The sequence below is a fragment of the Ceratotherium simum genome, chromosome 7 (genome assembly GCF_057802395.1).
Source record: "Ceratotherium simum simum isolate JZ-2026a chromosome 7, ASM5780239v1, whole genome shotgun sequence".
In the NCBI taxonomy this organism is placed as follows: Eukaryota; Metazoa; Chordata; class Mammalia; order Perissodactyla; family Rhinocerotidae; genus Ceratotherium; species Ceratotherium simum.
Genome location: NC_141906.1, coordinates 73,502,569 through 73,519,764, shown reverse-complemented (window position 1 = coordinate 73,519,764; position 17,196 = coordinate 73,502,569). Strand labels below are relative to the sequence as shown.

Here is a 17,196-nt window from a genome sequence, read left to right as displayed (position 1 = left end):
GAGAAGGGGGTGGTGGGAAAGTAAGAAATTCCCAGCCCTTATTGGGTCCACACTCTACACAGGTTAGAGGAAGGTGCAGGGGGTGGGAGAATCGAGGAGAACACCCTTCCGAACACAAGTCCTCAGGAGCCTGCAGCTACAAGGCCCAAACCCACAAGTGCGCCTTCCTAGCTCTCCAGCAGCCTCTCCACCTGACGCCTGGGGTATGGTCCATGTAGAGGGGGTGGCCTCACATGGTATTTCACATTGGGCTCCTGCCCTTGATGCTTCCTTGTTCACAAGAGAACACCTGGGGAAGCACACGGTCGGGAAGAAAAGATTCTCTTTTATTTTGGAAACAAATCAAAAGAGGATTAGGGAATGAAGCACCTTAAGCAATGCCCCCTTGAGACTTCTTTTCAAGACCCCAGGGTCTTCACAGGCATAACTTTGGCTCAACAACATTTCCCTTCTCAGAGCCAAGAATGGCCAGCAAGGGAAAGGGTGGGGACTAGAGGGTGGGGGGAGGAGGATCAGGGGAGGTCGGTGCTGAGAGGTGGTCCCTGCCCTCCTCGGCCCCTCCACTGGCCAGCACAGGAGGCGGTGCCGCTCCTTCTCCCTGGTACATAGGCATTATCTCTTTTTAAAATCTGTATATAATATATATATATTTATATCTGTATATATATATATTTATATATATATATTTATATGGACTATGTACATGTATTGCACAGGCCTCTTGCAGCCACCCCTGTTCCTGCCTTGTCAGTGAAAGCGGTTCCTCTTCTCTTCACTTTCGGATGCGTAGTCTCGGGACCTGATGCCGTTCTGAAGATTGATGAGTGAGTCCTTCATCTGTAAGACAGGGAACCACCCCAGCCCTGGGTTTGTGTCCTCAGTGGGCTTCTCCAACCAGCAGCACCCGCCACGCCCATCTATGGCAGGTTCGCTACCATACCAGGGAGCTAAAGGGAGCTCGGCTCCTAAAACAAGGAACACAGTCTCAGGCAGAAAGGGGACAGCCAACCTAGCACCAGGAACCCCTAGGGTCAGGTTTGCTGGGACTCAATGACTTGTGGCCCTCGTATCACCGAATTAGGAATTCTTTCAAAGCATTCAATTGCTACCAGGAGTGCATTAGACTGCCACTTACTTGGTCTTCTACTCATTCAGTTTGGTTTCCCCACTGATTCTGAACAGGCTGTACTCCTGTCTTTGTACATTTTGCCACATTGTTCCTGCAGCCTGGGACTTTCTTGCCTATTCCAATTTCACTCATCTATTAAGACCCAGAACAAATCCAAATTTTCTCTGGCTCACAGTCATCTTTCTTTTTCCTGGCCTCTCATATACCACTCACTTGGGCTCTGGGCTGCAGTCAGCTTTAATCGCTTTGTTCCATGTGTGTTGGGACTGCACTCTGTCCTGTCTTTCCCTTATACATCCCGGTTGCCAAGCAGAGAACTGAGCAGGCTCCTAGTTTTACCCATATCACTGAATTAAACTTGTCCTTAACTGAATTTCTTAACCTCCTTTAAGAAACAGACACATTCACATCATTAGGTCATGGGATGGAGTCGATGGGGCAGTTCCAGCAGTAGAGTCCTAAACGGCCTGTCACACCACATTTACATACCGTCCCTAAGTCAGCTGCTCTGTTACAACACGTTACAGCTAACATTTCATGGGAAAATGGTTATGTATTTTGAGAACCTCTGGGCTCTCTGCCTAATCTACCACTTTCTTCCCTCTCGTACTTCTGTATCCTCTGTTCAACAGGGCTGAGGGGCCCAGCACTCTTAGTTTTTTAATTTTTTTTATAATTTTATTTATTTATTTTTGTCCCCCCAAAGCCCCAGCAGATAGTTGTATGTCACAGCTGCACATCCTTCTAGTTGCTGTATGTGGGACGCGGCCTCAGCATGGCCGGAGAAGCGGTGCGTCGGTGCTGGCCGGGATCTGAACCCGGGCTGCCAGCAGCGGAGCGCACGCACTTAACCGCTAAGCCACAGGGCTGGCCAGGACTCTTCTTTTAAAAGTTACTTTTAAAGGGAAAAAAATAAAACACCTATCTTAAGGCTTGTAGAGTCCACCGTGCTATAAATCGGACAGAGCCAAGCTCCAACTTAAGGGGACCCACACTAAAACAGAATTCCAAAGTTGGAAGAGAACTGAATCATCCAGTCCAACTGCACCCCCCCCATTTAATTCATAAGTTCCTCATCCAACATCATCTTGTCACCCCTTGAGCACTTTCAGTGATGGAATCTCAGTCCTTCAAATCTCAGTTCTCCATTCCATTGCTGGAGAGCTCAAAACAGCTACCATAAGTAGTCTGTTTTTATTTGATGACTCGAAACCCAATTCCCTATTATAGCTTCTAGCTCTAGTTCCATCCTCTGGAGTTCCACAAGCAGTCTAACTCTTCCGCTTGTTGGACCTCAATGTCCAAGACAATGCTGTTCTCCTCCCCAGTCTTCCCTTCTCCTGAGTATACCTTCCATTCTAGCAACCCTCCTTGATAGGACAGGCTTCCAAACTCCTCACTATGCCACTGACCCTCGCTTGGTAAAAAATGTCCTCCTTATACGTGGGTCCAAAGCTAAACTTGATACTCTAAACACATTAAACTTCTCTCTAATTTAGAGCTAAGACCAAAGTGTGAAGGGGAAATAAAATTTAATGTTAATGAGTGTCTCCCATGTGCCATCAAATCCTGATAGCCATTTCACGAAGCAACGATTATAATTCCCATTTTATAATGAAGAAACTGAAGCTCACTAACATTAAATCCCTTGCTCAAGGTCACAAAACTAGTTAGTGATAAGGTTAGGATTCCGTCTCGGGTCTGGCTGACCACAAAACATAAGAAACCCCTTAGGAACAGAAATTTTAATGTAACAGGACAAATGCTCAGTCTCCTACCTTCCTAATTCTCTTGCAGAGCAAAGGTCTTTTTTTGTGTGTGTGTGAGGAAGATCAGCCTGCGCTAACAGCTGCCAAACCTCTTCTTTTTTTTTTTTTTTCCGCTGAGGAAGACTGGCCCTGGGCTAACATCCATGCCCATCTTCCTCCACTTTATATGGGACGCCGCCACAGCGGAGCGCGTGCACTTAACCGCTTGCACCACCAGGCCGGCCCCAGGATCCTGCTGTCTTGCAAACCAAATGTGAGCTTTTCATAAGATGTTACATTCTTCTGGGGAAAGGAAGAAGCTCACTCCCCTGATAAAACTAAGCTGATTATTGATTTTGTCCCAGGATGCTTTTCTTAAATAGATGCATCTAGTTTTTAGAAGGAAAACAGGCAACTGTACTAGGAAGAAGATGTTATGAAGAGAAGACATAATACAGCCATCTTCCCAGACAGTGTGGCCTTTGAGAAAGAGCGATGTGCTGGCAGTTGTGTGTTTGTGGTCATGTTTTGAGGGCAGGGGAGGGGGTGGCATACATCAAAAGCAACTAGAAAGATACGCCCTCAGGGAAGACAAATCTCTATAAATAGGGGGTCTTTCTTTAAATCCCTGTCAGATGGCTATGGGTTACCAAGGGAAAAAAATTAGTCCTCCTTCTATCTAACCTACAGCTTTCCTGCTGCAAATCCAGTGTGTTGTTTCATTGTTATTATTTTGGGGAATACACTGGTGTTTCCAACAGCCCATTCAAGGATGGCTTTAAAATGAGAACAGTGAATGGCCTAGGAGAAGAATGAATGGGAGCATGAGGTCCAGTGGGTGGTGACGGAGATGGTGATCTTTCTCAGAGCATAGGGAAGGAGTTCCAACCCCAGGAGACTAGGGCAAGGAGAGAAGGTGGGGGCATCTCACCTGGTCGAGAAGCATCACCGAGGATTTGATGATCTCCCTCCATTTTTGGAGCTCAGTATCGTGGTACTTTTGTTGGGACTCTAAGAGCTGGGCCCATTCTGTCTGAGATTGGGGTAACCTGTGGGGTAGAAGAAGGGGTACCCCAGCAGCTGGAGTTATGCTCAGTGGACTGTCCTGTGCTCCCAGACCCCTAAAGGACAGAGAGTTACATCAGAGTGCTTTGCCCTCTGCTCACTTGTTTCCCCTATGCCCTGAATCAGAAGCAGACTGAAAGCATAGGGGCAGTTTTCAGAGCCTGCCTATGGACTCATCCCAAAGGGTGATCCCCTAGCCAAGGGCAGAGGGGCAGTCCCAAGGAGACTGGGAGGCAGGAGGAAGGGCATGGTACTGGATGGCGTGGAGGTGGTGGCAAGGGGAAGAGGCCAGGATTACCTTTCTTGGAGCCTCAGACCCTGCCAGGCAGTGAGGGTCTGGGTGGTGTATTCTAACATCCAGAGTTTATAGAAGAGCATCATGTTAAGGATGACCAGCAGCACCAGACTAGGAAGGAGACAAGGGGAAAACAGCAATAGCAATGAGATATAATCTCAGAATGCATGCTCCCTCTGAGAGCCAGGGACACCCCCCACCCTAGAGGCTGCTATCCTTGACCACTGGGTGACCTGCAGCACTGCAGTGAGTGAATAAGACAGCCGGAGGGATGCAGCAAGGGGGAGAGACAGAGAGAGAGAGAGAGAGAGCAGCACTCTAATCTGGAGGGGCCAGGACACCGCGGGAGAGCCATGGCAAGGTGTGTAGGGTGAAGGCAATAGACAGGAGAGACACACGCCAGTCACCCAGAATCTGGCTGCATGAGGGAACAGAGGGAAGATGGAGAGGAAAAGAGATGAAGGGGTAAAGGAGGCGATCACAGAGCTAGTACCTGAAACAGATCCTAACGGGAGCAAGGAAGAAAAATGGGGAGGAGGCAGAGGTTAACAACAGTCTAGCGTGGGGAAGGGGAAAGCTGCACTTCATCGAGTAGAGAGAGTGCGAGTCCACGAGAAAGAAACACCAGGACCAAAAACACAGCGACAAGGAGAGCTAGTAAGCAAGGAGCAGGAGAAAGCTGCTGTAAACAGACTCTTGGTATTTCAGGCTGATAAATCAAGATAAGAGTCCTCCTACCAACCCAACTTTAGGACACAACTGAAGGGTGAAACTGTGGGGGGAATTCCAGTGAACTCCAGCCCTGCCCGACAGGCCTCACAGCTGTGACCAGGAGTGCCCTGAAGCCATAGTCTCCCCACGCCCAGCCACAGTCCCGCATGGCTCCCAAGGTTCCCAGAGTCTGGGCCAGAACTGGTGAGAGAGGGACATGGTAAGGATGATCCAGGGGCAGAGGAGTCGGGGGGAAGGAGAGTCACTGGAGATGGGAAATTCTCTTCTGCTCTCAGCCTCAGTGGCTGCCATACAACAGAAGTTCATGGGATGGAGAGATGAAGACGTGGGTAAAGAGAGGATCCAGAGACACGCAGAATTGGATACAAATCCTGGCTCACCACCTTAACTTTTCACCAAGTTTCCTAGCTTGTCTGAAACCCAGCGTCCTCAGCAGGACAATAACACCTTGTTAGGTGGATTAAAGGAATGTGTGTATAGCACTCTGCACACAGGAGGCCCTCCACAACGGGCGGTATTCATTAAAGGACTAGGTGCAGACACACATAGGAAAAAGGAAGACAACATAAATGGGAAGATAAAACACAGATAGGTGGAAAAAAAGACCAAGAAAGAATGAAAATCTTATACTATGCCTTCAACCTTTCAAAGTGCGTGAGTGTGTGTGTGCGTGTGTGTGCGCGCGCGCACGCGCGCATGACACTGTATTTCTCACTTGTACCTCCTGCACTATGGAAGGTAGTACTCCTTAAACTGGCAGCTGCAAATTCCAGGGGCTACTCAGCTGTGTTCTCAGGGCTGAGTTCTCTGCAACAATCTCTAAACATTGCGTTGAATTTCAGCAATACTGTCTCTAACTGTATCAGTACACACGGGGTCATCTGAATGCCCACATCTTCAGCATGTGCCACACACAATCTGAGCACCTGCATTTGGGTTGTGTTTACAATCCTGTCTGTGCTCAGAGAAGGTCAAAGGACACCCCTGCACGCTGTCTGAGGGAAGGCTCCTTGGTGATCTAAACAGAGAAAAGAGGTGGGAGGGCGCTGTCACCACGGGCAGGCTTATGGTGGCTTGGGCCTGCCAGACACCGGGCAGCCTGTGCTGCACCAGTCCATCCCACATGCACGCTGTCAGCACACCCCCCACCTGGACCCTCTAGTGTTGAATGCTGAGGCCTGATTATCCTAGACAAACAAAGCCCACAAGTTAGCTAATACCACACTATGCAGTCTACTCAGGTGAGCAGGCCTTCTCTACTTAAAGTAAAAAAGGCAGAAAGAGCTTAAACCTGGAACTAACCTGAGTTTAGTTTTTTATCTACCAAACCCAACATCAGAGATTTAACAGAACAATAGCATGAATCACATTAAACTGATGATGCTAAATTTGAATTTTACTGGTTTTCCAGTTGTCTTTGTATTTTTGTAAAAGTATCTTGGCTTCTTATGCCACAGTATGAAAAATGTTACATCTACTTTTATGTTACATATCCAAGTAAGGATAACAAGCGCCTTCCTCACAGGCCCCTCTCCTTCACATGGCCCCAGGTTTGTCCTCAGCCCCATCTTCTTCCTCACACACTACACTCTCCTCTGATGATCTCTTTCAAACTCCGGCTTCAATGCTACTGATAATTAAATCAGCAACTACAGCCTAAACTTCTCTCCGAAGCTCTCCCTGTCAGCTCCACCTGGATAACCTACGGCAACTCAGACATCTCTGGAACCGACAGCATTTTCTCTGGCAACTTTTTGCTAAGTTCCAGATTTCTGTTAACGACACAGCCATCTGTGACACTTGAATCAGGAAGTCATCTTCCTTTGCTACATAACTGGATGTACGAGTCTTCACCTTTTAGGATCTCTCAGCTCCAGTCCCTCATCTCAGCCTGACAGCCTTTAGCCTCCATCACTGCGGTTTACTCCCACTGGCCTCCCTGCCTCCAGGCCCTTCTTCTCTGGTTCATTCGCCCTATTGCCATCAGAGTGATTTTTTTCTTTTAAATGCAAATCCAACCATGTCACTCCAGGGCTTCCCTCAGTGTTTCCTGAGGGTGTTCTGCCTCTCTTAAAGTGCTTTAGTGGAAACCTGACGGCCAGGAGGGTGGGGAGGGGGTGTTGCAGAGGTAAAACCAAACTAGAGCCAGTCTAGTGCCTGGTGCACAGCTGGTGGAGCCAGCGTCTGGGCAGCTCCCATGCCCCTACCCATCTGTGCCCCGACATTCTCACAGCACACCCCATCCAGGAAGGGCTGGGGTGTCAGGCAGTGGCTGAACCAAGCAGAAGAGGTGCCTGCACCTCACTGTGCTGGCTGCTCCCTGCTCAAACTGGTTACAGAAGTCCTGAGCAGGTTATGGGCTTACCTTCAGATAGCTGTGTTCTCCCACCTTACACCTTCATTTCTTTCAGCTTCCTTTCTCTCTAGCCCAGCATCTTTCTGTGTAAGTTATCGAGCCTACTGTTTTCTAACATTATGGCACTTACTATAAATTGTTTACATCAAAATAAGCATATACTTTTCCTGGACCGTAGTCATTGATTTTCTCTGGCTACCCTGCCAGCGTGGGCCCCATGAGTGCATGGTCCTAATGCCTGGCATGGAGCAGACACTCAGAACATCTCTCACAAATAAATGAACGGGCTCATAAAACACTCTGTAGTAGCTCCACATTAGCGTTTATCCAATGATGTAGTAATTTTGAATTTCCTGTCTGTCTTACCCACTTGAAACTGAGTTCCTGAAGGGTATGGATGCTGCATGCAGCATTTTCCTCTGAATCCTGAAGGCCTAGCATACAGTAAATGCTGAATAAAACAGAGAAAAAAAAGCAAAGAGGCAAGGAATGACAGACAGAGCAACTGATCTGGAGACAGAAGACTAGAGGACAGAGAAAAAGAAAAACATAGCAACAGTAAGGGTGCTCATAGGCCTAAAGAGACAAGGGAGGAGGCAGCAAGGAGGAAAGGGAGGTGGTGGGGGCAGGGTGGAGGAGAGCCTGGAATCCCTTACACACAGCTGATAACCAGCAGCAGCTTGGACACGCTTTGCAGGTGGAAACCATTGGGAGCGTCCTCGGGGATGTGCCGTGTCTGCGTGGAGCCTGTGGGGAGAATAAAGAGACCACCATCATTGTGGCCCACAAGTCCACCGACTGCTGCCGTGACACTGGTCATGCACACAACTTCAGGGGATGACGGAGAACTCTCCATGATGCTGTCACGGCAATGACATGATGGATATACCCCACCCTCCAGAAGTGGAAGGTAAGCTCCTCAAGGGCAGGGTCGTGGGTTGGTCAGGCGAGGTGGACACTGAAGTCACTGAACAAATGAGAAAATCAGCAGACCTATGTAGCTAGGACATACAGATGCAGGACAAAGTCACCTGCACCTGTGGAAGGGCCGCAGTACAAGGCTAGGACTAGAGGGAGTCAGCTTTCAGCTCTGGCTTTATCCATAACTGGCTATGTCATGTTGGCAAGTCCTGTAACCTCTCTGTGAGTCAGTTTATTCAAATGCAATGTTGGTCAGAAATCCTATACGTAAAACACATAACATGGGAGCGCTCTGGTTGAGGCTGGGTGGAGGGACACGGAAGGCTACTACTCTCCTGCTCTTCTTCTGTCCCTATCCAGCTCTGATGAACGCCCAGGGATGTGCTGAGCAGTCTGAAGAACACTGGGTTAGCTGCTCTCTAAGGCCTCTTACAGCCGTAAGTTTCCATGACTGAGCAAAGACACGGGGCTGTGAGTGGCTGGACAGGAAGAGAGCGACAGATCAAGGGAGTCCACTGCCTGGTAGGGCAGGTCCTTGGTGGGGCCAGGTGAGGGGGGCTGCCTTGGACTCCCTGATCTTTGTGTTATGAAGTAATCTCACGATCTGAGCCTCAGCTTCTCCCTGGTGCGTTTCCCAAGAATGTGGAAGCTGCATACTTGAGCCTATCCAGGCAGCCACGGAGCTCAGGCAATGTGGAGGCAACAAACTCAGCAGAGCACAGAGATGGGTTCAGCAGGGGCTGAGGAACTTAAAGGGCAAAGAGAAACAGGTAGAGCATCCAGAGCCTCAGATGTAATGAATCATGTGCAAACTATATACAATCTATACCGAAGGGGCAAAATGAGTGTGCATGTACGCGCCCTGGCCCAGGCACGCGGCTCCAGCCCAAAGCCCTAAGACACACAACCTGTCCCCACCTGGCACACCTGCCACATGCTTGATCCTGTGGCCCACGTCTTCATCAGTGGGTGTGGTGACAGGGCTCATCACCTCTTCCAGGTGAGGCACCCGCAGGTGGGCATGGGGACGCTTCCTCCTCCGCACCGTTGTGGGCTTGCTGACCTTCTCTTTGGGAGACTGCCTGTGCATCTCAGCCAGGTAGGTGCTCTCCGTTTTGGTCAGCTCACTCTCTGCCAGAGAAAAAAGGCCACATCAGAGGCCACCTGCCCATACCTCCAACACAACTCAACACGGTGGCCTCTAGAAGCAACTCTGTCTACTCCTAGCTGAGCCCTCTCTACGAGAACCATTTTCCATACTGTATTCTGGGAAGTCGGCTGGGAGGGTGGGGATCCCTTAGGGATGCCTGTGAACCTCAGGAGGTACTGCTGAGGCCCAGCCCAGACCAAAGCCCTCTTCTGGGTTGTTCAACAGTGTGTGGAGACAGAGGTTCCCAACATCTGCAACCTTGTGTATACAATCTGGGGCCCATCACATTTCCTAATAGATGCATTCACAGGCTATTTCCTTTCTATAACAGAATTGCCACCAGTGTGACTAGATCTGAGGTTCATTTTTTTTTGTTGCAGGGGTGATCATGGATCTCTTAATAATCTCATAAAAGTTACAGGCACAGTCTCTTGAAAAATGCACGTGTTCACATACGTGCCGAATTTTGTATCCATTTTTGGGCAGACTTAGGGACCCCACGATACTCCTTCACTCCCTCAGTCTCTCTCCCCATTCTCCGTGGTTCCCATTTCCCTGAATGGCGGCAGCTGAACAGTTCACCCGCTTCTGCAGTCCAACCAGCAGCCGTGATTGTAGTGCTCACCTAAATGGCGGAAGTAGTCCTCCAGCCCACTCCAGAAGTTCTTCTCGATGAAAGTTTTCACTAATCCCCAGGGCTGTTTTCGGTAGCGCAGCTCTGTGGAGACCCTGAGGTATAAGCCGGAAACAAGATCAGCCATTTCCTGGGTGGAACTTCCACGGCCAGGAAAAGGAAAACTCAGGTTTAAGTCAAAAGCAGCTTCACATCTGTGCTGCATGTTATATATATAAGTTAAAAAGTCCTTTCACCTCCATCATGTCATCTGATCTCCCTGGCCATCCCTTGAGGTCAGTAGGGTGACTGGATTTATCCCCATTTTACAGATGATAAAACTGAGTTTTAGAATATTTAAGCAGACCAAAGGCTAACAACAAGGGCTTCTGACTCTAAGCCCATAGTTCTTTCATGACACCACACTGTCTCCCCCCAGGAGAGATCCAGAGGGTGCCAAGCAGCCTGCAGCGAGCCATGGGGTCCTCCTCTCCTTCTCCTGAGACTAAGTCCCAGTCAGGCTCCAGGGTTTCATCACTTCCACCTTTAAGGGCGTCATCTGCTAGTGGCCCTGGCTCCTGCCTCTCCACTACACCCAGGACCTCGCCAGCTCTTGCATTTTTCTACATATTCTCTCACACAGTCATGAGTCTCTCTACTGCCCATATCTCTGACAGTATCGGCTCCTTCCTCTCGTACACAGCAGCCCTGCTCTTTGCCTCTCCTTAGGTTCCGTACACAGCAGCCCTGCTCTTTGCCTCTCCTTAGGTTCCTTTTCATCTGTCAATAGATTCTCCGGTTCATGCTCCTCATCTTTAAGCCATCTGCCCTGCCCTTATACCCCTCCTCAGGGACACCACCTCCACCTATGGCCTAATGTGAGCATGCCTATACCTGGAGCCACCTCACTCCCCCACAAAGGCTGTTTACCAGACTGAGGGTCAGCACCTCTCTGTAAAGGTCTACCTGTGGTCAACCAGCTACCTCTGCAGGAGCTGGACAGAAAAAGACATCCAATCAGAAGACACTCCAAGGAAGATGGAACTGAGAAACCTACACACTGCGGGGTAAGGACAGGAGAGACAGGAGGGAGGGAAATAAAGGAAGGAGGGAGAAAGAGAAGGGAGGGAGAGGGAGGAGTAGAGGCTGAGAGAGCAGCACAGAAACCAAAAAAAAGTTTTTGTTAAGAGGAAGAGAGGGGCTGGCCCCATGGCCTAGCAGTTAAGTACACACACTCCGCTGCTGGTGGCCTGGGTTCGGATCCCAGGCGTGCACCGACGCACCGCTTGTCAGGCCACGCTGTGGTGGTGTCCCACATAAAATTGAGGAAGATGGGCACGGATGTTAGCTCAGGGCCAGTCTTCCTCAGCAAAAAGAGGAGGATTGGCATGGATGTTAGCTCAGGGCTGATCTTCCTCACACACAAACACAAAAAAGTAGAGTATAATAGAATCATGGGCCGGCCCCGTGGCTTAGTGGTTAAGTGCGCGCACTCCGCTGCTCGTGGCCCGGGTTTGGATCCCAGGCGCACACCGAGGCACCCCGTTTCCCCAGCCATGCTGAGGCCGCGTCCCACATACAGCAACTAGAAGGATGCGCAGCTATGACATACAACTATCTACTGGGGCTTTGGGGGAAAAATAAATTAATTAATTAAATTTAAAAAAAAAAAAAAGAGGAAGAGAAAGATGCAGGCCCTTTTTGAGGTGTGGGTATTCAGAGCTTCCTGATTCCTAAAAGATCTCTCTGTGGCCTTTCACTAAATCTCTATTTTATTTGAACTATGAGGAAATTTCTGCTCTGTACAACCAAAAGAATTTGGTCTAAGATCAGGTGTACAGTCTGATTCTTTTCAAATGGGTGTGTGTTTTGACCTTTCAGTTACACTACAAGCTGCTTAAAATGTCAGGGTCTAAATTTCTGCCTTCCTCAAATGCACATCAGTGCCCATCACGGACTCTACCCACAACCAGCATTCTAACTATTCGTTCAATCAACGTTTCTGGACTCGGCTATGCGCCGGCCCTGTGCTGCGTACTGGGAGTAAGTGGTGAATGGAATGGGATTCCTGCTCTCCAGGAGCTCACCGTCTAACAGGGAGACGGGAAATCACAATACACATAGCGTGGTGGAAAGAGCACAGTTTTGCGTTTCTAAGACCGGGGTTTCAGCCCTTACTGGGCATATGACTCTTGACAAAGTTACTTAACTTAAATGACCCTCAGTTTTCTTATCTGAAAAATGAGGACAAATCCACCTCCCTGGGTCATTCTATAGATTCCAGTTCATGTAGGTAAGCACCTACACAGTACTTTATAAACTACAGACAAGCAATAAATAGCAGTAGTTATGGAAGTTTTACCAAAGAGATGTACACGGTGGTAAGAGAACACATAGTGGAGAGAACAATTAACTGTGTCCATACAGGGGTGTGTGTCTCAGAGGCTCCAGAAAGAAGGTAGACTAAAGAATGAGTCAGCAGACCAATATACCCAACCTCCTCCTTCCTACTGAGGAGTTAATGAATGTTCTCTAATATAAGGACCCCCATGTGCCCCAGGAACTCCCTGTGAACCCACTCAGGCCCCCCAGACACTGCACCTGAGTCGACTCTTGTTCCGAGCCACGCGGGTGAGCGTGTAGCGGTTGATGGTGTAGAAGTAGTCGTGGTACGGCACGTCGTGGGTGAGGACTTCAGCGTCTATCACGTAACATTCACTCTCCTGGCTCGCCTTGTACATGGTCTGTGGGGAGGAAAGGTCCATCGGACAAACTGAGAAGGAGCAAGATGGGAAAAGCACCTCCTTCCCCCATCTCCCCCACCTCAATCCCGACTGCTGAGGGGAGGACCTGGAACCTTTGGAAATGGCAGCATCTAAGCACGTAAGACGCTACCCTCTCAGGGCTAACAACACTTGCGCCCAGAAACTTCTTCCTAACATCTGTCCTTAATCCTTCATGACAGAACAGAGGCTTTTCCAGCTCACTCTTTTACCTCTGCCCTCGACTCACCTGTGTCTCCCTGACAGTGGCAGTTTTGGGAGCCAGAGGATTGGTAAGGGTGATGGTGTAAAGGATCACGCGACTCTGGTTTCCATTCTCTTCCTTTTTCCATGGATGGAAGATAATATCTGAGGGTGGAGAAGAGCCCTGGGATGAGGGAGGGAAAGAGGCACACCCTCCCCACATCTGAATTTCCCATCCAAGTGAACTTCTCTTGACTGTACTGACTACCGACTGGCCTCCGAAAGGAAGCCAATGGGAGGGCTAGAGGAGGAGGGTGGGGGACGGGGAGTCAGAGCAGAAAGAGGCTCATTGTAGCATTGCCGAAATTCTACACAGGGCTCCAGAATGCTGATTGTTCCTGGGGCTGGGGCAGGAGGTCTTGGGGCCACCTGCGGGGGTGCTGGCAACAGTGGAGTCACTGTGGTGAGGGCCTGGGATCCTTGGGAACAAGTCTTCTGCTCTAAGGCATGACCTCCTGTGCCCTCAGCATGCCCTCTCCTCCTGGCAGAGGGGTACGCTGATGCCCAAATGCTCTTTCACAGACTCAGATGCTTGGCAGCTCTGTGAGGCCAGAGTCATAGTTCCTGCTGTGCGGCAGATCTGGGGCAAGGGGATGAGGCAGGGGCACGGAGGTGCAAGGCATGAACTCTGAGAGTCCTAGATTTGAATCCCAGCTCCGCCTTTCTTAGCTGCATGACCCTTAGGCACGTAATAAGAGTCTGAATTCCAGTTCCTCATTGGTACTGTGGGGGTCACAATACTCGCACACAGGGTGGATTTCAGGACTAAATGAGATAAAGTAACGTGCTTGGGGTACAGCGAGTGCCTACCAGTAAGTGGTAGCTGCTGTTCTGTGAGGCCTTGTTCACTGGCGAGCCTTGGGGGCCCAGCGCCGAGCGCCTGGTGCACAGTGCGTGAGCACAAAGCTGCAGCATTGGGGGAAGGAGCAGCAAGCAGGGCCCTGTGGGTGCTCCGGCACTGCACACGCCAGGAGGAGGGTGCCCTGGGCCATCAGGTGGCCTGGAAAAGGCGGGTGCTTGGGAAGAGAGGGAAGAAGGGTGGACAGAGAGGGAAGGGATGGGAGGCAACAGCCCCAGGAAGAACGGACCAGAGAAGCGTCGCTGCTCCATGAAGTCCCGCTGGAAGGGCGAGTCAGTGAACAGGAGGTCATAGAGCTTGTCCACGCTGAAGTTGAAGACTTCGTTCACATACTGCCGGCCACTCAGGTCCTCATAGAAGGCCTGGACCTCTCCTGCACAGAAGAGGATGAGGAAGTAGACAGTGAACGCAAGAGGCAGGTGACCCCAGGGACTTACGTCTCTGTGGCTAATGTGAGAACAGCCACCAAGGGTCAAGGGAGGCCATGCAGTAGGGCAGCTGGGCCCCGAGACTCCACTGTTTATGACTTCGCATCAGTCTCCTTTCACTGGCACGCTCTTTACTCTAGTTACTCCATTCATTCAACCTTTACAAGAGTTTGGGAGTGTACTATTTGCTTTTACACTTTCAAGCCTTCCTAATCAAGGTGATCTTCAGCTAAAATTTAAATAAATAACTACTTCCTGAGCTTGCCTGAACCCAAACGATCAGTTATCAAGAGTCTATACGTTAATCACGATTGAAAACAATGTCTTTGCAACTCATGACATAGGTGTGCTCAAGGGAAGCTGATTAATCTGTAATAATCTGTTTATATAAACCTTCTAAGGCTGGGCTGATCTGCAGGGCCGTGATCTCTAACTACACAAGGTCTGCTCTCCTTCCGCAGGGCAGCCTACTTCCCCCATGACTTCAATAACCTTTAATTCTCTGAAGTTTCCATCTGCCACAGAACATACCTGAGGGTCCAGGCGAGTTGCTAAAGCCCCCGTGCTCCTTCCGAGCCCTCGGCATCCCACAGCCCCTAACTACCACGCCTGCAGGGGCCGGTATCTGATCTCAAGCAGGATGCTGACATTTCTGGAACCCCCTGTAACACTGAGAAGGCCAGGGAGGAACTCAGGAGCATCCTACAGGGTCAGTCCCTATGACTGTACAGGATGGACATCGTGCCAGCGCAGTGGGGGGAAAGTTCACTTCTTAGTTTACACGAATGGCACCCCCATTATTATGCAGTACCCAACCTGTGCAGTCATTTGCACTGGCCCCACATCCTAGATGGGAGTGGGGAAACCAACCAAAGGAGAAAACCACTACAGGTGACCTGCAGGAGAGACTGTCCAGAGATGGATGAGTGAGCACTGCCTGCATACACTCACTAGTCACAACTTACCACCAATTCAATGGAGGTAAACCATCAACCAAACTCATGAATACTGAGATTTGGCTTCTCGCCCCAGAATGTAAGCAGCAGCATGTTCCCGAGTAAGGTCCTAGACGCTAACCCTATGCAGGAGGGAAGTTAGAAGCTTTCTATTTAGAAATGTTAGAGAGAAAGACAGTCTCCAGAGTCTGTCTGCCCCAGCAACACCTTTCCTTCTAGCCTGGTCTGACATTCCCACATTGGAGTCACTAAAGCAAGTTTCTATTGAAATCTAATTATATCCAGGGAGCAGCTGACTGGCACTTTCCTGGTGGCATATAAACATTGCCCTGCCTTGCACTCTAGGAGGGACAGAGCTGCAAGGCAAGCCAGTGCCAAGAGGGGTACATTTAGTGACAAGACTGGATGGCAGGACAGAGCATCATCTGTTGAGGAAAGAAAGGTAAATATGGAATGATGAGAATCCTGCAGTGAGTACCTGAAAAAAGATACCTACGCTAATAACAACTGCACTTTTTTTTTTAAAAAGCTCTGTTACCCACCCACCTTTCCACCAGGAACCCAGAGACTGACTCCAGTCTCTACAGAGGGACATCCTTTTAGCCTTCAAAATGGAAAGAGGAAAGACCACTCTGCACCCATTTTCAAATGCCCACCTTCATCGTGGGTGTCGGAAGAGTCACTGAGCTCGGTGGGGATGTCTTCATTGTCATTGAAGTCCAGTGAAGGGGAGTTCACCGGCGCGATGATCTCAATCTTCTCCCCGATGATGTTGTCGATGGCGAGCTCCTTCTCCAGGGACCCGTCGCCCTCCAGCACCTCCTCTTCCAGGGGCAGGCCGTCAAACTGGGATGGAGACAGAGCCGTCACCCAACAGGGGCAATCTGCTCTGGACCTACTCTCCAAAGGGAAGTTGGGGACCCGGCCTCAGGAGCCCTCACATTGACAACAGGAGCCGGGCTGGAGTCACGCTCTGGGGGTTTTCCCCAGCTTTGCCGTGGAAGACAGAGAAAACAGTACAAGGTTCTGCCCTTCTCTTGCTCACCATTAAACAGCACACCAAGCCCCACAAGTCAGCAGCATCGGCTCCTTCAGTCACAGCTTTCCCAGAGCCACATCCCCACCGTGCTAGAACAGGGGGTCCTGCCTCTCACTAGTACCTGGTTTTCTAAGAAGTTCAAAAGGCTTCCTAAGTATTTTTTGATTCATTCTCCCATTAGCCCTGGAAGGGAACAGATACAATTCTCTACATTTTAAAGATATCCTCAGAGGCAGAAAATGGAGACTGGGCATCCAATGAATGATGTTTTCATTTTAAGGCCAGGTGGTCTGACCCCTAAGCCACAGGAATACAAGGCTCCCTTTTCTGGGAATCCTTCCTGAGGAGCCCCACCCATTCTTCTACCCATCAGCTTACACCTGGACATTCTTCTTCATCAAGCTTCTATCCCCTCTGTAACCAAGTCCTAGAGGACAGCGGTCCTTCTTGCACATTTGTATCTCTTTCACAAAGTCTAGCACAGTAGGAAAATAAATTGGAGTGCATATGCTAGGAACTCAATAACTATTTATTGAATGAATGAATAAACAGATAACAGTTCTATAGTCCTATATTCATGTATGACTTTCACTTTAGATCCAGGCAGTGAAAAAAAGACCCGGAATAGTTCTCCACCAGAGGGGCTGATCTGCAGCAGCCTATCAAGAGCAAAGCTCACACAATGAACTTGAAATGTTTTTATCTGCTCAGAAGCCAAACAAAATCTTGTACGCAAAGCACTGAAAACCCAGCTCTGCACCCTGGGACTACACCATTAGAAGGCAGAGAGCCCATCTGCTCCAGGATGCCTCCTTGAACAGACTGACCACAATGTAACCAATCTCCCTTCTACCTGCTCCCCAGGTTGGGGCTCCGTGG

The 17,196-nt window shown here is 49.6% G+C and overlaps 1 protein-coding gene across 13 annotated transcripts in view; it reads right to left on the bottom strand.

Annotated features, from left to right (window-relative positions):
- Positions 1 to 304: 304 nt before the first annotated feature.
- Positions 305 to 17,196, bottom strand: part of GRAMD1B (GRAM domain containing 1B) — a 229,257-nt gene continuing 212,365 nt past the window's right edge. For 11 of the 13 annotated variants that reach the window (XM_087433833.1, XM_087433838.1, XM_087433837.1 and 8 more), the window contains 10 exons: positions 15,935 to 16,124; positions 14,124 to 14,267; positions 13,022 to 13,140; positions 12,616 to 12,753; positions 10,022 to 10,130; positions 9,165 to 9,377; positions 7,982 to 8,072; positions 4,241 to 4,348; positions 3,809 to 3,926; positions 305 to 837 (listed from right to left, as the gene is read on the bottom strand). In XM_087433833.1, the coding sequence (XP_087289959.1) occupies positions 748 to 837; positions 3,809 to 3,926; positions 4,241 to 4,348; positions 7,982 to 8,072; positions 9,165 to 9,377; positions 10,022 to 10,130; positions 12,616 to 12,753; positions 13,022 to 13,140; positions 14,124 to 14,267; positions 15,935 to 16,124 (1,320 nt within the window). In that variant the 3' untranslated portion in view covers positions 305 to 747. The remainder of the gene's footprint in view (positions 838 to 3,808; positions 3,927 to 4,240; positions 4,349 to 7,981; positions 8,073 to 9,164; positions 9,378 to 10,021; positions 10,131 to 12,615; positions 12,754 to 13,021; positions 13,141 to 14,123; positions 14,268 to 15,934; positions 16,125 to 17,196) is intronic. The other 2 variants (XM_087433846.1, XM_087433835.1) reach the window with 1 other exon arrangement.